This window comes from Ziziphus jujuba, chromosome 4 (assembly GCF_031755915.1).
Source record: "Ziziphus jujuba cultivar Dongzao chromosome 4, ASM3175591v1".
NCBI lineage: Eukaryota > Viridiplantae > Streptophyta > Magnoliopsida > Rosales > Rhamnaceae > Ziziphus > Ziziphus jujuba.
In genome coordinates this window covers 7,016,343-7,037,981 of record NC_083382.1, presented here as the reverse complement: position 1 = coordinate 7,037,981, position 21,639 = coordinate 7,016,343, and the positions used below count along the sequence as shown (strand labels likewise).

Genomic DNA, 21,639 nt, shown 5'->3' with positions numbered 1-21,639 from the left:
TATCCATGGCTTTACTAAGGTCAAAACATATTGTATTAGTTGTTTATACATAAACTTTTTTTAAATGATTTAATTTGGCAAATTTTTAATACTTTTTGTATAAAAATATCTTTTATTCCAAAGCATGTAATTTGCATTAGAAAATGATAATTTAAAATGCAATATCATATAATTAAAAAGTGCAAAATGTAATTAACTCACATAAATATTGTAATATAAAGAAGCTGTTCCTTCCAAAAACATAGAAAATGAATCGCCATATTCATTTTTAAGAAAAATAAAATAACAATTACCAAAAAACAAAAAAATAAAAATAAAATTTATAATAATATAAATGAATCACCATTGGATACGATCCAATAAATTGTAATGCATGGCACATGTTGGAACAGCTGGGGGCAAAAGAAACCTACAGCGTAACAAATGGCGCGTGGAGTACACAGTCACTTTCCCCACTCCTCCAATCCAGAAACCCAGGTCCTGAGCTTTGCCAAAAATAAAAAATTAAAAAATTAAAAAAAAATAAAAACTAGAGTGGGTCCCACGGATTCGTTGGCATTGACATTTCTAGAGCTCTTTACAATAATTTAACTCCCATACCTCTCCTCTCATTCTTCTTCATTCTCAAACCCATCTCACTTTCTCTCTCTCTCTCTAAAAAAAAAAAAAAAAAAAAAAAAAACACCTTCTCATCTCACTTTCTCTCTCTACTGTATATCCATGGAGGATTCTCCATTAACCTCCCAAATAGTACCTCTGCCCACAGCCCCATCCAAACAGAGAAAAACCCACTCCAAAAACACCCTTCGGAGATCCGATTCGCATCGGAAAAGCAGAAGGAATAAGCAGAGGGAGGCAATGAAGGTGAAGAAGCATAATGGCAATGGTGATGATGAAAAAGAACAAGAAGAGGATGAGAAAGAAGAGGTGGAGAGGAAGATTGAGGCATTGCAGAGGATTGTTCCGGGAGGCGAATCGCTTGGTGTCGATAAGCTGTTTGAAGAAACTGCTGGGTATATAATCGCTTTGCAGTGCCAGTTGAAAGCCATGAGAGCTCTTACTTGTCTCTTTGAAGGTTTTGAGAAGGAGAAGAGGAAGTTCGGAGGTTGAATTTTCAAATTTTTTTTTCTTTTTTCAATCATTATTGTCTTTTATTTTTTTTTTTCTTTTCACTTTTGTTTGGGGAAGCAAGATTAATTTCAATTTCCCAATCTTTATTTTATTTTTTTGGGTTTTTTTTTCCTTGTTAATTTGTTATAATGTTTATTTTGATTAATCTTTAATGAATAGGGGGGGTTGGTTTAGTACTAATTTATTAATGTACTGTTGTAGGATTTTTTTATTTTTTTTTTAAAATTATAGAGAATGTTAATTATTAGCAAACCATCTTTGCATATATATATTTGAAAAAAAAAAAAAAACTTTGTGAATAATGACCTGCTGAAAAGATGAACATCTTCCATTTGCTGCATGTGCTTTTGTGGGTGTGTCCTCAAATTTACTGTCATCCTTTTTTTTTTTTTTTTTGGTTTTCTTAGAGAAAGGATTGAAATTTTTTCCTACCAAAAAACTGAAAAAGTAAATAACTTTATTCCAATAAGTTTTTAATTAGTTTTAATCATGTAAAATAGCTAAACACTTTGATTTTTATTATTTATTTTTGGTGAATATTGTTTATTTAATCTTTTTATTTGGTTATATTTGAAATCCCATTAACAACGGTGAAATTATATGCAATGGAGATTGGTATATTCTCCTAGATTCTTTCTTATCAGAATTTTAGTATTGAGGATGACATCATTAATATTTTTGTGTAATATTTTTATATATATTATACACGGACTATATATATATATATTTTTTTTAAATTAATCTTGTAATAAAATCAGAATAATAATTTTGAATTCAAATATTTTTATCCATGCTGAAAGTAAGGTAATAATTAGAATTGGAATCCTCTATTTTATTAAAAAAAAATAGAAAATAACTATTGGAATCCTTTGTTTATATTAAATGCAGAATTTATATAAGTATATACATATATTTATAAATTAAACCGATACAGTATGTGACATATTGACAAAAATAGAGATATTCGTGTGCATTAATCTGCTCAGTACACGCATCTTGTCCTTTTTTCACTTTCATTTCAACCTTATCCATTTCATGATTATTTTTTAGAGAAATCTAAATGCCTATTTTACATACATATATATATATGGGTTATAGTTAAGAGAACAAAACTTCAAATCCATACTAGGTTTTGTTTTGTTTTTGCATATCCAGAAAACACTATAAAAATGTCAAAAAATCATCCAATAAAATGTTATGTTTAATGATATTAAAATCGTGTATGAATGAAATTGTTTTAATACCTCTAGTCAAACCGTAGAAAATGCAAATGCGCTTCAATGAACAAAATATTTTTGAATTAATGTTTATTCATTTTTTGTTTATTTATTTATTTTTTATTAAAAATCTCTACCATCATAAAAGAGATGTTTTGATAAAGTTGTTTTCTTTTTCTTTTTCTTCTTTTTTTGGGGGTGAAAAGAAAGTCAGTGTGGGCCTAATTATTGCATAAAAATATCAACTCATTGCATGCCAATAATTATGAAACAATAAATTCTAAAGATAAAGCGGGACTTGGATATTGTCGGAAAAACAGTAAACCAAGGTTTGTAATTTAATATTTTTATTTTTCCAATTTAATTAGATTTAATTTTTAAACGTTCAAGAGTCAAAAGCCAAGTCTTGTCATGGTCGGACCAAAAGTCGTTTGTTTATTTTTTATCATTTAAAATAATTTTTTTAATCCAGATATTATGTATAAATTTTCAAATATCAATTAAATTAATTTTATTTAATATTAAAAATAATTTATTGGTTTGCTCTCATATCTGTTTTTATTTATTTATTTATTTTTTTCCATAGTTTAGTTTTGGATGTTAGATAGACTTAAAGCATCCAAATTTTTGAAGGCAAAAAAAGAAAAAAAGAAAAAAAAGAAAAAGAGTTAATAATCAGATCATTAATTGAACTAATCCAAAATATAAATCATTAGTGATGATATGATAATATTTTATAGGTTTTTATTAGAATTTGTTTTATTTATATTATAGTATTAGGTAAATAATTTGTCACATGTAACATTACTAAACAAATAAAATTAGTATTTGAGATAAATTTGGCATGATTAATAATTACATTCTTTTGAGTAAAAAAAATAAAAATAAAATTACATTCTTAATATTGCCCCGAATATCAGAGAAAAAAAAAAAAACTCAACTTTTTGGTCTTGGTTATGGTTTATGTAAAAGCACTCTATGCATCCAAAATGAATTAATGGTTTCCTTTTTTTTTTTTTTTTGGCAGCGTATTTGGCTGAAAAATGATTCATATATTTATAGATGATTTTGTTGGTAAACCTAACTTTGGACCTTGACAAGATTTTATATGTGTTTCACACACAAGAGGTTAGGACAAAAAAATTTCTCAGCTTTAGGGAACAGTTTTATGATACTTTTTTGGACCTAAAAAGGTCAACATATAAAAATTAGGCAAAATGGTTTTGGAATTAAGGATCGTAGGCCCTCTCTTTGGCTTAGATTGTCCTCCTAACTCATGAGGAATTCCCTTTTTTTTTGGTCACCTTCCTTTACTTTATATTGTGGGGCTCTGGATACAAACAAAAACATGCCCAGACAAAAAAAAAAAAAAAAAAAAAGAAGCATCTATATTTTATAAAAATTAGAATTCATAAATTATATTATTAGTTCTTCTAAATATTAAAAGTTAAAATCTCTAATATTTTTATCCATTTTTATATCGGTCCCGAAGCATAATTAGGTAAAAGAACTAATAAATCCAACAATTTTTATTGATAATTAAATAATTACTATTAGTCGTACTTACCTGTCATATATGATTAAATAATTACTAAATTTTTTTAAACATGCTTAAATAAAATAAATAACAAAATTATCCTTTAAAAGAAAACTAATTATGTTAATAAGCTTGTTTAAGGAATTTGGATTTCAATTGTACATTGTATATTAAAAATGACATGTTATATATGTTGAAAAAGCATGTTATTATGACATAGATTTGCGATTTACATGATATGTCCATCCCATACTAATATATGATGTCACATTATCGAAAGATATCAACAAAATAAACTAAATCAAACGGAAAAAGACTCTTTTTTTTTTAAAAAAAGATGAGACTCTTTTATAGTTAGATAGGAGCATAGATAAAAAAAAAATAAAAATAGCAACAGAAGATTCTTATTTTAACTCCCCGCTTGAGGGGGAAAAAAAATAATAAAATGGAAAAGAAATTGTTTTTAAAGATAAGATAAAATTCTTTTACTAATTGCATAGGAATGGAAATAGAAAAATGGAGACAAAATTATTATTTTAACTTAATGTTTGGAAAAATGGAGACAAAATTATATATATATATATATATAGATCTCCAAAAATATATATAGATAGAATACATAAACTATGTTTCATCATACCTAAATCTTTTCAATATATATATATATATATATCTAAATTATAAGTGTGTATCTCTTAATTAATGGCAAGGCAAAATAAAAAACCAATATCTCCTTAACATGATTCCAGTCTCTTGAAATTTCAGCTTACAATTCACTACTACTTAAGTAATAAATTAGTACACAACTATAATATTATATAAATTATTAATTAAATTGTCAAAATTTCACGTAAGCAGACATAAGCTAGAGACATGGTCCTTTAAATAAATATTTATGATTTATTGCTATTATAATTATTATATTATTTCATATCTAATTACATATAATTTATAAATGTCCAAATTACATGTATCAATTGTTTAGATATGCTAGACAGCATTGCCCACTACAGTAGAACTTTATATATATATATATATATAATAAATATACATACAGATATTAAATTATATTTAGGATCATGAATTGGTGGTGGCCACTGTCAGTTTATAAAGAAAATGGGTAAAAGAATATAGTATATATATATATATATATATATATATATATATATATACGTATAGCTGGGGAAAACAACCTGCATGCAGATGAATCAGCAGCTGGAAACTTTAAAAAACTCATTTTGGTACCACATGCATGTGTTTTGTGTAAGCCATGCTTTGAAGCAACAAATATTTCGTTCTTAACAGGTGGTCCAAATAGAATATTCATGGAATTGAGCCTAAATATCCTCCACCCAAGAATTCATATATCAAACCTGACAATAAAACATTGCACATTTTGCTTCATTCTATTCTTAATCTCTCTCCTCTCTCCTCTTGGAGTTCTTTTGTCCCCTTTTGAATTGAAAATTTCAACATAAAAAGTGTAATATTCATACTTATATTATTATTGTAGAAGCGGTTTAGTGAGAAAACAATTATTTATTCCCTACAAACGTTTATAATGCATATGGTGATGTGTGTTTCAAAATGCTCCATCGACTGAGGTTGGAGTCTTTGGACCTTGGTGACAAGAAATTAAGCCCATGTTAGATATTACAGGGCCCCTATCTTCATCCAATGGGTTATTTAGCTTTTGACCCAAGATGTTTGGCCTCACAATTTTTATTATTATATTATTTTTTATTTTATTTTTTGAGTATAGATTCCCCAAAAAATCAAAAGGATAAGAATGCTTGTTAAGGGCACTCGTGGATGAAAAGAAAGATTAGATTCCAGTTCCAACCACTTTTGCATTGTTCTTATGACCAGCTCTAAAGGGTTTTTTCTTTTACAAATAATGTCATGAATTCTACCATTCCTCATCTTTTTAGAAAATGCAATGAGATTGTTAACTCCCTTAACAAGTCTTAGCCATACGACTACTAGATATATCTCCTAAAAAGGAGTTTTTTTCTGAGATCTTCTCTGTTCCTGGCTTGAGGATGGTCCCCTTTGGCTTCAGGAGTTGTTACTTGGTTATATCTCTAATATTAATGGAAATTTTCCTTTTATTCAAAAAAAAAAAAGAGAGTTTGCAACGTTCTGTCGAATGATTAAACTGGTTTAGTTGACTCTCACGAGATTAATTGCTTATAGTATTCCTGAACTTTTAGTCCTATTTTAATAAAAATAAATAAAATTTTAGTAGAAAAGTAATAAAACTTAAAACTAGATATATAAAGTGTTGGTTAGGACTTAGGAATGGTTGGTTTGCTTTTTTGTTTTTGCTTTTTAATTTAATTGTATGCAATTTGCATATTTCAATAGTTTATCAGTGTTAATTAGAGTTTATTAGACATTTCAAATAAAAATAAATTTAATAAAAAAAAACCAAATGAAGAACTATTTAAAACTTTTTTTTTTGAATTGGTGTTTTTTTTTTCCTTTTAAATTTATAGTTAAATGAGATGTCTAAAAAATTTAGCAAATATAAACTAAAACTTAAAATAAACAACTACATAGTAGAAAAAACCAAGAATAAAAAAAAAAAAGAAAAAAAAAAAACTCAACGTGTTACCAAACCAAGAATAAAAAATAAAAAATAAAAAAGCTCCATTGATTTTTTTGGTTTTTTTTTCTACTAAATCATCTATAATTACTTCACGTGTTTATTAATGGTTTTTCAACATCTCAATTGATTATATATTTAAAAGAAAAAAAAATATATAAGCACCAAATCAAAAGCTATTTGAGATTGTGTTATTTTTTGGTTTTCATTATTATTATTAATTTTTTTTGTAGTCGTTTGATATATTTAATAAATGCTAACTACCCTTTATTAACATTTATGAAAAATTCACACAATTAAATATTAAAAAACCAAAAAAAAAAAAAAACCAATGTGTGATTAAAGTAGAAATGTTAAACGAGATGGGATGGGACCGGTTTTTGAAATTTTGTTTCTATTTCCGTAGAGAATTTTTTATTCCGTTCTCATGGTTTTTTCCATTTGTTTATTTATTTTTTATAAATTGATATAATTTTTTTATAAATAAAATAACTAAAATATAATAAAATATATTAAAATTTAAATTTATAATTATAATAAAATATATTTTTAAAAAATATAATAATTTAAATATATAAAATATAAAAAAAAATAAATATATACAGACGAATTCAGACCAGATTCTTTATTCTCCTGTCCCTGACTGATCTTGATTTGGACCTTAAAATTTTATCCCTAGTCTATTCTACAGTTTTGATTTTTTAGAAAAAACTGCCGCGTTGGAAATGATGTGCGGGACAAATTATCATTCCGATTAAAGCACACCATTATCAATTCCTATGGATCACTAATTGTTTTCTCAAACACCTAAAACCATGCTTAACATGGCTTAAGACTTATGGGAGTGAGTGGGCCAAAGTCGAACTACAACCACAACGAAAGGCCCAAATCCAACGGCCGACACAAAAGAATGTCCCCACAGCTTTAAGCACGTGCTACGCACTATCCCTTCAACCATTATCAACCGTCCGTTCCTCTCATCAGATTCGTTGATATTCTCCTATTCTCTCACTTTTTCTGACCCTTTTTATTTTCCGCCAAAAATATTAAAAAAAAAAATGGAAATATCTTCAAAGAAGGAAAGAAACCGCATTTTCTCAGTCCAAAGAAGCTGAGAGAGAGAGAGAGAGAGAGAGAGAGCGAGAAAGAGAAGAAAGAAGAAAAAGAAAAGGTGGAGCTTCTTTTGTATTTTTCTCCGTACAAAGTAGTCCCCAATCGCATTTTCCTCCAAAGGAAAAAAAAAGTTCTTCACCTCTTTTCCGGGAAAATTTTATTTTCTTATTTTCTTTTTCTTAGGGTTTTTCTCTCTTTCTTTTTTAAAATTCCTAATTCTCTTTTTCAATTCTTTTTCCAAGTGTAAGAAATTTACTCGGTTTATTACTTTTTTTCTTTTAATTTTCTCTGCGATTGCCACAGATATATATATATATATATATTTCATTTTTGCATTTCTGATTGATTTCTTTGTGTTTTTAAAGATAAGGATTGAGAAATGGCAGACGAGAACACGGTGAACGGCGTCGGCGATCAGACGACGGAGAATTTCTACGATGTTGATCAGACGGCGGAGCTGAGCAGGAAGATCGAGAAGCTAGAGCGAGAGAAGCAAGAACTGGTATCCGAGAACGAAGAAGACAAAGAGAGAATCAAGAAAATGACAGCGGAGATCCGGAAGCTGAAGAGCGACGAGGCAGAGTTGAAGGAGAAGCTGGTAGAGAAAGAGAGGGAGATCGAGCAGTCCGAAGACGGCAAGAACGTTCTGGAGTCGATCGCAAAGAGAGCAGTGGAGCTTGAGACCGAGGTCTCGAGGCTTCAACACGATCTGATCACGTCGATGAATGAGTCACAGGAAAAGACCGACGAGGTGGTGGAGCTGAAGAAGGTTTCAGCAGAGAAAGGAGCGAAGATCGATGCCCTAGAGAAAGAGGTCGAGAGGTTGAAGACGGCAAAAGCCGAGGCTGAGATGAGAGTCAGGGAATTAGAGAGGAAGGTTGGGATTTTGGAGGTGAAGGAAATCGAGGACAAGAGCAGGAAACTCAGAGTCGAAGAGGAGCTCAAAGAGCGAGTCGGAGAGAAAGAGAAAGAAATCATCGGTTTCAAGAAGACGATTGAGCAATTGGAATCTGAGATTGCCAAAAATGCCCAGGAATTGGCTAAATGGGCGAAGGATAAATTGGGTGTTGATGATGAACTGAGAGAGTCTCAGAATCGAGCTAAGGCTATGGAGTTGAAGATTGTTGAGCTGCAGGAGGAGATTGAGGAAGCAGCGAAGGCTATGAAAGACAAGACGGTGGAAGCCATTAATGGGACTGTGACTGAGGTGAAGGAGCTATTCAATGGCGGAGAGGAGGACACCACGGGATTGAACTTGCCTGTGGTGGTGGGCTCTACCGGAGCCATTGCTGTAGCTGCTGTGGCGCTTTATGTGTTGTACGGAAAGCGGCGGTGAATTGATAGAGATAATGCCTGCGGGAAGGATTAATGGCTAGAGAGGTTAGGATATGCTTTTTCTTGATCAAAGAAGATATATATATATATATATATATATATATTTTTTTTTCAATTTTGTTAGGATTTAATGGCTGCATTTTTATTTGGCTTTTGGGTTTTTTATTGAGCCTAAATGAAGATTTGATAGCCCTAATTTTGGAGTGTTTCTGGTGTTTATGAACTTTTGAAATTTTATCCACTTAGCTACATATGATTTTAATGGAATTACTATAGTTTAAGTTTTTTGTTACGGGTGTTGTATTGAATATCACTCATGGTAGTCACACTGACATATAAAAATTTTGCTTAGCATTTTGATACTGTTTGTCGATCTCTTTTACCTTTGAAGTAAATCTTCAAATGCCAAAATATGGTGCATAGTTGTAGCTATTCTTTAGACTGTACACGGATGCTTCAGTACAGTGTTAACCATTAATAAAATCAAATCAGTTTCTTTATGTGCCATTACTTTGGCATGGAGTGGGTGGTGGAGATTTCATACCTTTTAGGTTGTTTCTTTTGTCGCATCATTTGCTACCCAATTTTTAAATTCAAGGGAGTCAACTTCTTCAGAGTTCAATTGCCTTGCTATTGTGGAAACCGGACCTAGATGACCCCCGTACCATATCCGTGGTATACAATTCCTTAGATATTAGTTTGAAGTTAAATTTGTACGTTATTTTCATGTGTTTTGTATTGGTCATTTTCACCATTTAGCAAATTTTGAAGTGTTTTGGCAGAAAGCAAGGAACTAGTTTAGTAATTACGATCATTGAAAAGATTTACAGAAGTATATCCAGTCATGCTCTTCTATTTGCTTAGGCTTTGTGTATTAAGAACTAGTTAATAGGCTTGATAGTTACTCTTTGTATCTCCATTCGTGATTTCTGCTTCTAGTCTACTAGTGAAAGAGTCAAGACCTTTTTTCAATGCTTGAGCTTTTGGGTTTCCTCTATAGATAGGTGCTGAAAAAATAGGCTTGGTGGTTACTCTTTGTAGGCTTGGTAGTTGACTCTTTGTATCTCCATTCATGATTTCTGCTTCTAGTCTACTAGTGAAAGTGTCAGATTTTTTGTCAATGCTTGAGCTTTTGGGTGTCCTCTATAGATAAGTGCTAAAAAAAATCATCTTTTTTATTTGTGGAAGCAAAGATTGATCTTTTTTAGTAGTGGAAGCAAAAATGATGACGTATGGGGGGTAGCTCAGAAGAAGAATTATTCAGTACACTTTAGCTGTTAGCATCATTTTGATGGTTCCTTTTGGTTCTACCGGGGATTGAATTTGGTACATGTGAATACTCTCTATGGCTGCCTTTATATGGTTCTCTTTAGAGCATCTTCAATGCTATTTTCTACTTTAGAAAGCATCTGTTTTCAGAAAAGAGATTAGTATTTTTGTGGACGGCTTTATTTTGGACATTCTGCAGAACTAAACGAATGTGGTAATATTTCATTTATGTAGATTGATATTTGTTATTAAATAAAAGAGTTTATTGCAGTGTTTCATTGTAATTGCATTTTTTTTTTTTTTAAAGAAAAAAAAAATTAGAAGAGTTTATGAAGATGTTTTGAGTTGTATCAAAGTTGAGTTGGTGTTTACCGCAAAGCCTCCCAATATCTATGACGATCGAGTAATAAAGTTAATAATTTTTTCAAAAGGGAAGCGGGCGGAAAAATGCATACTCCTTGTGGAATTAGGAATAGTGACTTCCACCACCTTCTCGATCACCAGGAGTAAGAAATTAAAAAAATATGAGACTTAAGATTATTCCTCGAATATTTTCGAGACGTATTCGTTTAACAATTTTCTTAATAGTCAATCGAATATTTTAATTTAAAACCTACATTTAAAAATATATAAAACAAGTTTAAAATAAAAACCCAACGAAGGCAAGTGCGTAATATAAAACATCATTACAAAACAGCAACTAACTAATTGTTCTGTTTTTGACATTAACTAAAGTAATTACTAGAAAAAATTTTAACAACTCTCTGTTGGTAATTTAGAACAAGCTTATTGCCATGTAATGATGCATATAAGATCATGCTTCTTCCTCGTGATGTTATGATTATCAATGGACAACTACCAATCTCCGAGAACATGCAAAGATGCTCAAAGAACGTCGAGTGTCACATGGCAAGATAACAGAGTTGAAAAAATGGAAAAAAAATTTAGACCTTTTTAATTTAATTTACTTTTATTTAAATCTCATATTTTTTTAAAAATTATTATTTAAATTTCATTTATTAATTTTTATTATTTAATTTTAACTGTTAAAGATTAAAATTATATTTTTATAATCTTATTGAATTATAAAATATTAATTTTTAACTTTTATATAACTTTAAACTATAAAAATTAATTAAAAATACCAACAAATGAAATTATTTTAATATATATTAAAAATTAGAAAATGATTAATGTAATTTTTCAAAACTACAAGGTTTAAATATAATTATTTGAGTGAAATTTGCTATTACAAGATGCAAACAAATTTGCGAACAGAAACTTACACTTTTAAAGGTTATTTCGAAAAATAGCCACCCCGTAACATGATTGAAGAATAGCAAATTTTTTTTTTTTTTAAAAAAAAAATAGCTACCTTGGAACAAAAATACCCTTAATAAAATTGAAAATTACGCAAAAGGCTTTTTTTATTCTTTACTTCTTCCTCTACACAGCCGTTCATGTAAGGGTTTCTCTAACAGGCCACTCTTTGCATCTCATCTCCTCTCACTCTAATTTTTTTGTATTTTCTCATATCTGAAACTAAACTCAGGTAAAAATTTTATCTTTTTTTCTTATTAGATGAAAGTAAGGAAATATGTGTTTTTTTTTTTTTTTCCTTTTTTCTCTTTCTCTTTTTTCTTGTATTTTTTGTTAGTTTTGGAATTTTTAAGCTTTTTATTTAATATGGGTATGTAAGAAATTAATTTATGAGCTGTTATATGTGATTTTAAAGATATTTAGGTGGCATATGGTTTGAAAATGGGAAAAATTTTGTGCAAAATTGAAAAATTGTGAAAAACAGTAAAAACGGAGGAAATTTGGGGGAAAAGATGAACTTCCGCCATTTTTCTCCAGTTTGTCAGTTTTCGCAAGTTTTCCGCTAATTTTCGCAAATTTTCCGCTAGTAGGAAAAAACTATATTTGGCCAAAAAAAAAAAAAAAAACAGAATCAACTTTTTTAATATAGTTAATATGTTTGTTTAGTATTATTCAAAATTTTATATATTTATTGATTTAGTTTAACGTTATTAATTTTATTTTGTAGTAAAATGGAAGATGATGATATTGTAATTGCGGTTTTATACAATGGAACATTGGTACAAAATGATGATGGTAATTGGGAGTATCGAAATGGTAAAAATATAATGGTTTCCGTCGGCAAGAGATGCACAAAATCAGAGTTAAAGGATTAGATTTTCAATTCTATTGAGATAGATCGAAATGAATATTTGCTAAAACTAAAATGGATATATAGACGATATGCAGAAAAGTTGGATCCTACAGAAATACAATGTGATAGGGATGTGAAATACTTTCTTCAAGAAGTGAGGAATGGAGAGATGACAATGATGCGGCCTCCATTGTATGTTGAGGTGATTTCGAAAGTTGAACATGTATGCAAAAATATTCATCAAACAGCATTTGCTTCGGATAGTGGGAGTAATCTTCATTCTTTTTCTTGTCCTCCAATTGGTGTTCTTCTACGACAAGTTTCAGGTACTGAACCTATTCAGGCTACATCTCAGGAAATTATGGTTTAAGAAACTCAGTTTAGAGATCAAGTTGATGTTCGTGGGGCCTGAACATCATTTAACATCCACGAAGGAGTTGATGTTGGAGGTGACTATGCTGAACGGTTTCCTAACAATGAGGAGTATGAGCAGTTGCATAATATTGATCATGATGAGAATTACAATGCAGCAGGGGATGATGTTGATCATAATGATGTAGATTTTGATCATGAGTTGCCGGACAATAATAATGATATGCATCCTAAAATGAACAATGAAGGAGTTGATGATGTTAGGGTTCATCGTGCTACAAGTGACCACATATCATCGAGCAACAGAAGTGGTTCTATGGCCATATTTTCATCAAAGTTCATTGGTTGTGAGAGCATAGTAGTTGGACAATTATTTTGCAACAAACGTGACTTACAGAATAAACTGAGTATCTATTGCATGTGAGAAAATAAGGAGTTCAAGGTGACACGGTCAACTACACAACGGTATGAGGTTGTATGCTTGGAAAATATTTGTAAATGGGGACTACGTGCAACCACATTTAAAAATGGAGAAATATTTGTTGTGAGAATTTTTGATAATGTACACAGTTGCTCATTAGATATCGTGCATCGAGAACATAAGCAGGTCAGTAGTCGAGTTATCGGGCAATGTATCAAATCTAAATATGAAGGTATTGCACGTGTTTACAAACGCAAAGAAATTTAACATGATTTTTTGCAAAAATATGGGGTGAATATAAGTTACAACAAAGCATGGAGAGGTAAAGAGTATGCACTTAACAGTGTTAGGGTATCTTCAGAGGAGAATTTTGCTAAGTTACCTACCTACTGTATAAGTTAGTGTCGAAGAATCCTGAGACTGTTACACGTATCAAAACAGACGACAATAACAATTTTGTATATTTCTTTATGGCGATTGGAGCAAGCATTAGGGGATTTAAATCCCACATAAGACCCATGTTGGCTGTTGATGCAACTACATTGAAAGGGAAATACAAAAGGGTACATGTATATTGCATCGGGCATGGATGACAATAAGCAAATATATCCTTTGGCTTTCAGCATTGGAGATGGAGAGAACGAGCAAACATATACATGGTTTTTCCAAAACCTCAAGGATGCCATCAGAGATTTTCCGGATTTGGTATTTGTGAGTGATAGACACCCTGCTATTGAAACGGCATTCCGCAAAGTTTTTCCCAATGCATACCATGCGTTGTGCACGTACCATATAAGCAGAAATATTAAAGCAAATGGACATGCGAAAGATGAATCAATAATACAATGTTTCATGCTCACAGCTAGTGCATATTTAGTTGAAGATTTTGAGTTTTATATGGGGCAAATTGAGGCAAAAAACAGTAGGGCTGCCCAGTACATTTGATCATATGACCCTACAAGGTGGGCACGTTCTCTTTGTCCATGTAGAAGGTACACTATCATGACCACCAATATTGCAGAAAGCTTGAATGACATTTTGCTAGATACTAGAGAGATGCCAATAGTAGTATTAATAGAGCACATAAGGGATTTACTGCAAAGGTGGTTTTATGAGCGACGTACTGCAGGTGCAAAATTGACGAAGCCTATGACTGACCATATGGAAGAGCAACTCAAACTACGAAATTTGGAGTTCATCGGACTATGTGTGAAAGCCATTACTATGCATGAATTTCTTATGGAATGTGGGAGTTTGAGGGGTACAGTTAATCTCCAATAAAAAACATGCTCATATAAAGTCTTCGATCTTGATCAATATCCTTGTGATCATTGTATTGCCGTTTGCAGAGACCGCAAAATTGCTCCTTATGGCATGTGTTCTCATTACTACACCACGGATGCATATCATGCAGCTTATGCTGAGTCCATTTACCCTTTGTTAGATGAAAAACAGTGGCATGTCCTGGATGACGTGACAAGTCGTATTGTTCTTCCATCAAGATGGACATGTAGGCGAGCCGGTAGGCCGAGGATGCAACGCATACCATCCGAAGGTGAAGATGTTATTGGATGTAGATGTAGCCGATGCGGTGGTGTAAACATTATAGGCAGAGATGTACGAATCCATTGTCTTATGCTTCGAATTAGAAAGTTTTAATTTAATGTTATGGTTTAATATATTTTGATAATTATTTCATATATTAGATATAATATTTTCTACTCCACGGTGGAAGATTTATTAGCAATTTTTTTTTTGAATTTAATCCCAAATGAAAAGAGGCTTTCTGGAGTTGATTTTAAATCTTTAGTTTACATATCATTTTATGAAATGTCCAAATGATTTTGAAAAGAAAAACAAACATATATCATTTTTTCTTTTATTTAAAATGGTTATTGATTTCAAATGTCAATACATTTTTTGTTAATTCCATCTTCATCTTATATAATATTTGTCTCCACTCTCAATTTTTTTACCCCACTATTAACTTAAATAATCTATTAGAAATTGATTTTCCAAGTGGAGGAAATTAGTTTCTAATAGGAGAAAAAATTATTCAACAATTTCCGCTTGGAGGAAATTCTTTCCAACAGGAGGAAAACTATTTCCACTTGGAGCAAAAATTTTCCACCTGCGGAAATTTATCCAGAGGCTTCAATTGATCTCCATATGGGATTTCCAACTGGTGGAAAATTTTTCCTCCAGGAGGAAAAGTTTTCCATCTAGAGAAAATATTTTCTGACTAGCGGAAAAGTTTTTAGAATTTGCAGTTGAGCTCGTAAGACGTTTGTGCATAATGGAATTCTAATAAATAAACATGGCACATTTTTTATAAGATCAATTAATTATCCTTACATGAATAACATATCGTTATCTTTGTTAAATGAACATTATAAGTCACCATTATCTTTACAATTAAAAGTCTAATATAATAAAGAATATGCATCTATAAACATGACAAAAGGAAAGAAAAATGCATCACCACCCAGCTCATATGCTTAGTTCTTTGTTGTAAGCTTCATATGCATACTTTCTCCTAAAGAACTCTATGTCATCTTGTGTGAATGTCACTGATAATCTAGCATGTAAAAACATGCCACAATCATCACTACAAAAAAACAATTATTATAACATATATTAGTATTATCAGAACCATATTCAATAGTTAATATTTATTCAACAAACATGTACATATTAAGGGGCTTTACCCGTTACTTTGCTGAGGGAAATTTTGTGCCAATTCACATGTAAACTCATCAATGGAGTCTACAAGATCCGTCCGCTGCTCATAAAAGGATTTCAGTTATTTAGTTGCACTTATTTAGTGGAATCAACAACTGTCAATATATTACAGGATTTCAGTTAGCACAACAAATAAAGGAAGGCACATGAATAAATTTATAGTTAACATTACACAATTTGGACATGTATATTGTACATGATTTACGCATTTCATCGCTTCGACTCCTTCATTCAAATCCCTAATACATATTCTTGCATTGTATATGAGAATTGGAACTTAGATGGATTGACGAGGAACTTTCCATAACACTGCTCAATGTATACCTAGAACAAAATAAATTATTAGTTACCCAAAATCACAATAGCCACATATAGGACACCTGGCCTTTAAAACTTCTTTATTTGGAGAAAAATATTTTCTGACAGGAGAAAAATGCTTTCCACTTGGAGAAAATTTTTTTCGACAAGCGGAAAATTATCCAGAAGCTTGAATTGAGCTACATATAAGGGGTTTGTGAAAAATGGAATTATAATAAATAAGCCACATTATGTAGACTGTTAATTAGATATCTTTACACCAAAACCCATCATTATCTTTGATAAATGAATATCAAAATAATCCAGCATTATCTTTACATTTAAAATGTTAATATAAGAAAAACAATGCATCTATAAACATAATGAAAGTAACAACAACAAAGAAGTAAAAATGATATTATGCTGTTCATGAATCATCAACCTAAACTCATATGCTTAGTTCTTTGTTGTAAGCCTCATAAACATACTTCCTCCTAAAGAACAATATATTATCTTGTGTGAAACTCAATGGTAATTTAGCATATAAAAACTCCATGGACTTGAGCAAAAAAATGAACAATAATATAATTACAACCATATTCAATAGTTAAAATTTATGCAATAAACATGTAAGTGTTAAGGGGCTTTACCCATTGGTTTGCTGAGGGCAACTTTTGCCAATGCACAGATAAACTCATCAATGGACTTTACAAAATCTGTCTGCTCTTTGTAGAAGTATGCAACCCGCAATAAATAAGGCAACATAACATAGGCATGTGGCATTGCTTCCTAAGGATAATCTATGGTTGTAACACATATTAAACATTATGGTTTCACATTCAAACCTCCCATTAAAATTCAACAAAAATGCAGCTTTTTATTACAGATAATTTCACATTCTAACCATGCAAGATAAACATTGTCGTCACACCGACAAATGTTCTAACAAAAAGTTTTACAATGTTAACAACCTAGAATAGTATAAACTACATATTCACCTTCAGTATCAACTTTTAAGATAGTAGCACGATATTTCTTTTTATATCTATATGTTTAGCAAAATTTTCAGAATGCTTTCAACAAAATTTGAGAAAAGAAAAATGTTGATGGTAAAATAATATAGTTATTGCAGTACAAAGTCGTACTTAACTCTCTCATGAAACATTGATGAAAAAAAAAAAACATAAAATATGACCCAAAAAAAAAAAAAAAACTAAATATAGGCTTTGCAGCATATTGTTTGAATTTATTTAGCATAATAAATAAGGCATTAATTATAATTAACAATGACTTCTTCCTCTTACTTGACCAATCTATCAGTTTGAATGTTGATCATTTTCCATTTTAATCAGCAGATATATACCACCTCTAGTATCATCTGGGATTCCTTTTGGGCTCATAGTTACAGTCACCAAATTAAATAAGAAAATAGAAATTATATCTTATCAGTGCAAAGTGAGGCCAAACAATAAATCTTTTTTTTTTTTTTTTTTTTAATGCATCTCATGTAAACTAAATCCAACAGAAATGCAATTTTTGGATATACTAAAAGCAGAAGGCTTGTCATCAAGTGAATTATGATATAAAATACTCATTGAATTTTTGCAATTATATTTTTTTTAAAAAAATTAGAGGTTCTATGTAACACCCCGTCCCGAAGTACACCGAAAATTTTCCAACTTTGACGGAGGTTGACCCGTGACCGTTAACCGAAGGGGTCAAAAGTTGACTCTTTGTTCCGGTTGGAATTCTAGGTTGACTGAGGTACCATTACGAAGTACACGTTGGCACAAGTTCGTAGACTAGTAGCACGTTGAAAACGGAGCTACGATTTGAAAGTTATGAGCAAAACAAGTTGAGGTCCAAACTGTCCAAGGGGTGCCGGAGTTGACTTTTTATTCATGCAAAGTTGAGCTTTGACTCATGCATGGTTGTGAAGTGCTCGTCAATATGAGTCCGTAGACTAGCGGCACGTCCGATTTGGACATGTGGTTTGAAAGTTATGGACCTGTAGAGTTTTTCAAATACTGTATTATTTTAATATTATTTTTAAACGTGTAACGATGTGCCACGTGTGACTTAATAAATGTGACCATGTGTCACCATGTTGAGATGCCACATGTCAACCATGTTTAATATCATATTATTTTATTATTGTTGTTTTATATAATAATATTATTTTTTAATATTATTTAATTATTTAATTTAATTTAATTTTCCTTTTTCTTTTTCTTTTTCTTTTTCTATTCTTCTCCCCACGTGGGGAAAAAAAGGGGGGGACACGGGGGGAATTTCGTCCTTCTTCTTCTTTCTTCTTCCTTTCCTTTCCTTTCTCCCTCTCGGCCTCACCGTTTTTGTTCTCACCGGCCACCGGGAGGATCCACGCGCCGGCCACCGTCCAAGACCACATGCCAGTTAGCTCACCAGCCAAATTTGGAGGCCGGCCGGCCGGCGACGCGCCCAAATCGGGCCGGTGAAGTCGGCGGAGGCGGTTTGAATTTTTCCGGCGATTCTCGCCGTTTCCGGCCAGTCCAGTCCAAATTGCCACCCCTCTCCTCCTATTTTGGGTCTTCTGATCCCAAATATGGCCTCCAATTTCCAAAATTCGAAGCGGTTTCCGAGATACGAGGAATTGAATCTCGGTCGAATCTTTCCGGCCAAATTTCGGCCACTGCCGGTCGAATTGAGCTCAGTGGAGGTCGGTAATGTGATCCTCATATCACAAGCTTTCCATAGACATATAATTTGTCAATTTTGGATAACGTTTGTGTTTAACCCCCCGGGTATCGAGTATTATTTACCCAAATAAAATACTAATTTATTTGACTGTGTGTGAATTGTGTTTTAGGAGCATGTGTGAATTGTGGAATCGATCCTATGGTGGATCGTGGTATAATTGCGTGTTCGAGGTGAGTGACCCACCTTTAAAATTATTTGGGGTGATTAATTATATTTATTTGGTGTTAATTTGATATCTGGAATTTTTGCTCATGTGGTGGAATTTAAAAATAATTGTGAGAAAAATATTATTTTATATGTATACACATGTTTATCGCTGCTAAACGAAAATGTGGATTATTAATGAATTTTTGAATAGTTGTTGTGATTTAATTGTATTTACCACGCATGAGCAATGTGTTTTCCTTAATTAGTGGTATTTGGATTTTAGTATTATTTTTGGGCATAATTTGATTTTTAAATATTTCAAAGAAAATATTTATTTAAGTTGGTGGTTTCAATTTTTATAATTATGCCCATGGAATATCATGTGATTTAATTTATTATATTTCAGAAATATTTATGCCATTGGAAAAAATTGAATATTTAAATTGGTGGATTTGAGAGCTGGTGGATTTGAAAATTATGGAATTTATGCGATGAATTTATGACGATGATTATAAAGGAATTTTGGAAAAATTACGAGTTTAATTGGATGGGATAAACCCAGTATATTTATGGAAAATTTGAAATTTTGATATGTATTGATTTATGATTTTTAGATGCACCATACATGTACTGGTGTTCTGTTTATATGTGATATGGTTAGTGTGTACACGGATGTGATTAGCGCGCGGGTGGGTGTGAGTAGCGCGCAGGTGATTTTATGGGGTTGTCCTGTGTTTGCCATCGGGTGAGGGTAGGCCGCCCCTCCATGGCCGGGACGCCTGTTTGCAGCGGCGCGGTGGGACGCCACGCGACCGTATGCCGGTTTCTTTCTATAACATCTTGTCTGGCGGTACCTTGGGACGCTGGGTACTGTTGGCGCCACTGGTATATAGTGGGCGTATCAAGTGATTTTTAGAACTGAGATTTTAAAATAAATATTTTGAAATTGCATTGGAATTAAGAATATGATTAATGCTGTTTTTATTATTTAATTGAATGGGGATTTTAAATTGATTTAATTTTCCCTTTACTTAATTATTCAATAAATTAATTTCTTTTTAATTATAAATTTGGAATGCTTGATTTATTATATTTTATTTGATATTTAGTTGAATAAATTGATTCCTTGGTTTTCGGGGATTATGAATAAAGGGTTTTGTGAAAATATTTTAAAAGGGAAACTTTTCCAACCGAGAGAATCGTAAGGGTTTTGAGAGAAAATATTACTTCCAATTAATTATTATTTATCTACTTAATTATCGTGGTATTATAATTGTATAGTAGATAGAGTCACTCACTGAGATGATTAACATCTCACATTTTTAAATTCCGTTCCCATAGGTACCAGGTTTGGGAGACGTTGATCGTCCGGGGCGAGCCCGACGTCTCAGTTCTTTGCCGAAAGTCCAAGGAGCATCTCCTTTCCTTTTTCCTCTCCATCCTGTATTACTTCTTTGTCGGTCATTGTATTAATTTCATATTTATTTGTATAATGCTCTGTATACTGTACTGGACATTTATGTATTGATTATGCTCTGGATTACTGTTATTAATTTGGAGTGTTGCAAATTTGTGGAATTACATTGTAGTAACATAGGAGGAATAAGGGGATGAATATAGAAGTGTGTTTTCTGTGCAGGAAATATGTGGTAAGTCCATCCCTTAGGGGAGGTTCTGCCGGATTTTCCATTGGAGGGTCCGGTTGGGTTTCCCTGGGATCAGGGCTTGTCTAGGGTTCCGGGGAGGAATTTTGGACGGGTCCTGACAGTTGATAACCTGCTGCAGGAAGAGTGCACAATACAGACAAATCGGCCCCAATTAGCCCTTTTCAATACACATACTCAGTCGAAAGAAAATAAAATAAAATCTTTTAGCACTTAGACAATATTATTCTCAAAATCAAATAAACTATCAAAAAAGCAAAATAATGAATTTACAATAAAAAAAATTTAAAATCTATTAAAAAAACGAAATGAAAGAGTTAGAAATTACTAATTCAATAGGCAAAAAAGAAAGACAAGTAAATCATAATTTACCATTTCAATCTCCATTTTTTTTTCTTGAGGCTCTGTCTCTCCCTCTATCAGTAATATTTTCTGCATCTGATTAGGGCCCAGCAGATCAGCAACTATGGTGAAAGAAAATGAAAGAAAGAAACATGGTAAATGGCGACCGACCACCTTTTAATTGCTATCCTGTGTTTACTTCTTGGTAGCTTTCTATGGTTTTTGATTTTTTGAAGCCGTTTTTCCTTTTCCTCCATTGTCTTTATGGTTTTTTAGGGATGAAAGGGACTGGTGGCTAAAGAAGAACGGCGAGGTTTCAGAAAAACCTTTTTGCAAATGTAAAAAGAATAAACAAAAAGCCTTTTAATTTTATTGTTTATCAATTTGGTCAATAAAGGCATTTTGGTACGAAAATGTAAAATGATGGCTATTATTCAATAAAATTAAAGTTTTTGTTATTTATCAATTTTAGACTTCTATGGTGGTTATTTTTCAAAAAAAACCCAATGGTAAAAGGCCTCGATTTGGTTAG

General features: G+C 31.6%; 2 protein-coding genes across 3 annotated transcripts; both read left to right on the top strand.

The window, feature by feature from the left end:
* The first annotated feature begins 637 nt into the window (after positions 1 to 637).
* Positions 638 to 1,307, top strand: LOC107416269 (transcription factor PAR1). The gene has a single exon (XM_048472144.2). It carries the CDS (start codon positions 721 to 723, stop codon positions 1,108 to 1,110), a length of 390 nt encoding a protein of 129 aa, XP_048328101.2. The 5' UTR covers positions 638 to 720; the 3' UTR covers positions 1,111 to 1,307.
* Positions 1,308 to 7,505: 6,198 nt separating this feature from the next.
* LOC107416268 (peroxisomal and mitochondrial division factor 2) lies at positions 7,506 to 9,233 on the top strand. Of its 2 annotated transcripts, none has more exons than XM_048472272.2 (2): positions 7,506 to 7,664; positions 7,972 to 9,233. In XM_048472272.2, the coding sequence occupies exon 2, from the start codon at positions 7,986 to 7,988 to the stop codon at positions 8,940 to 8,942; it is 957 nt and encodes a 318-aa protein (XP_048328229.1). In that variant the 5' UTR covers positions 7,506 to 7,664; positions 7,972 to 7,985; the 3' UTR covers positions 8,943 to 9,233. The 2 variants fall into 2 exon arrangements, with proteins under 2 accessions (XP_048328229.1, XP_048328230.1); XM_048472273.2 differs by lacking the exon at positions 7,506 to 7,664 and adding an exon at positions 7,689 to 7,849.
* Positions 9,234 to 21,639: the final 12,406 nt, after the last annotated feature.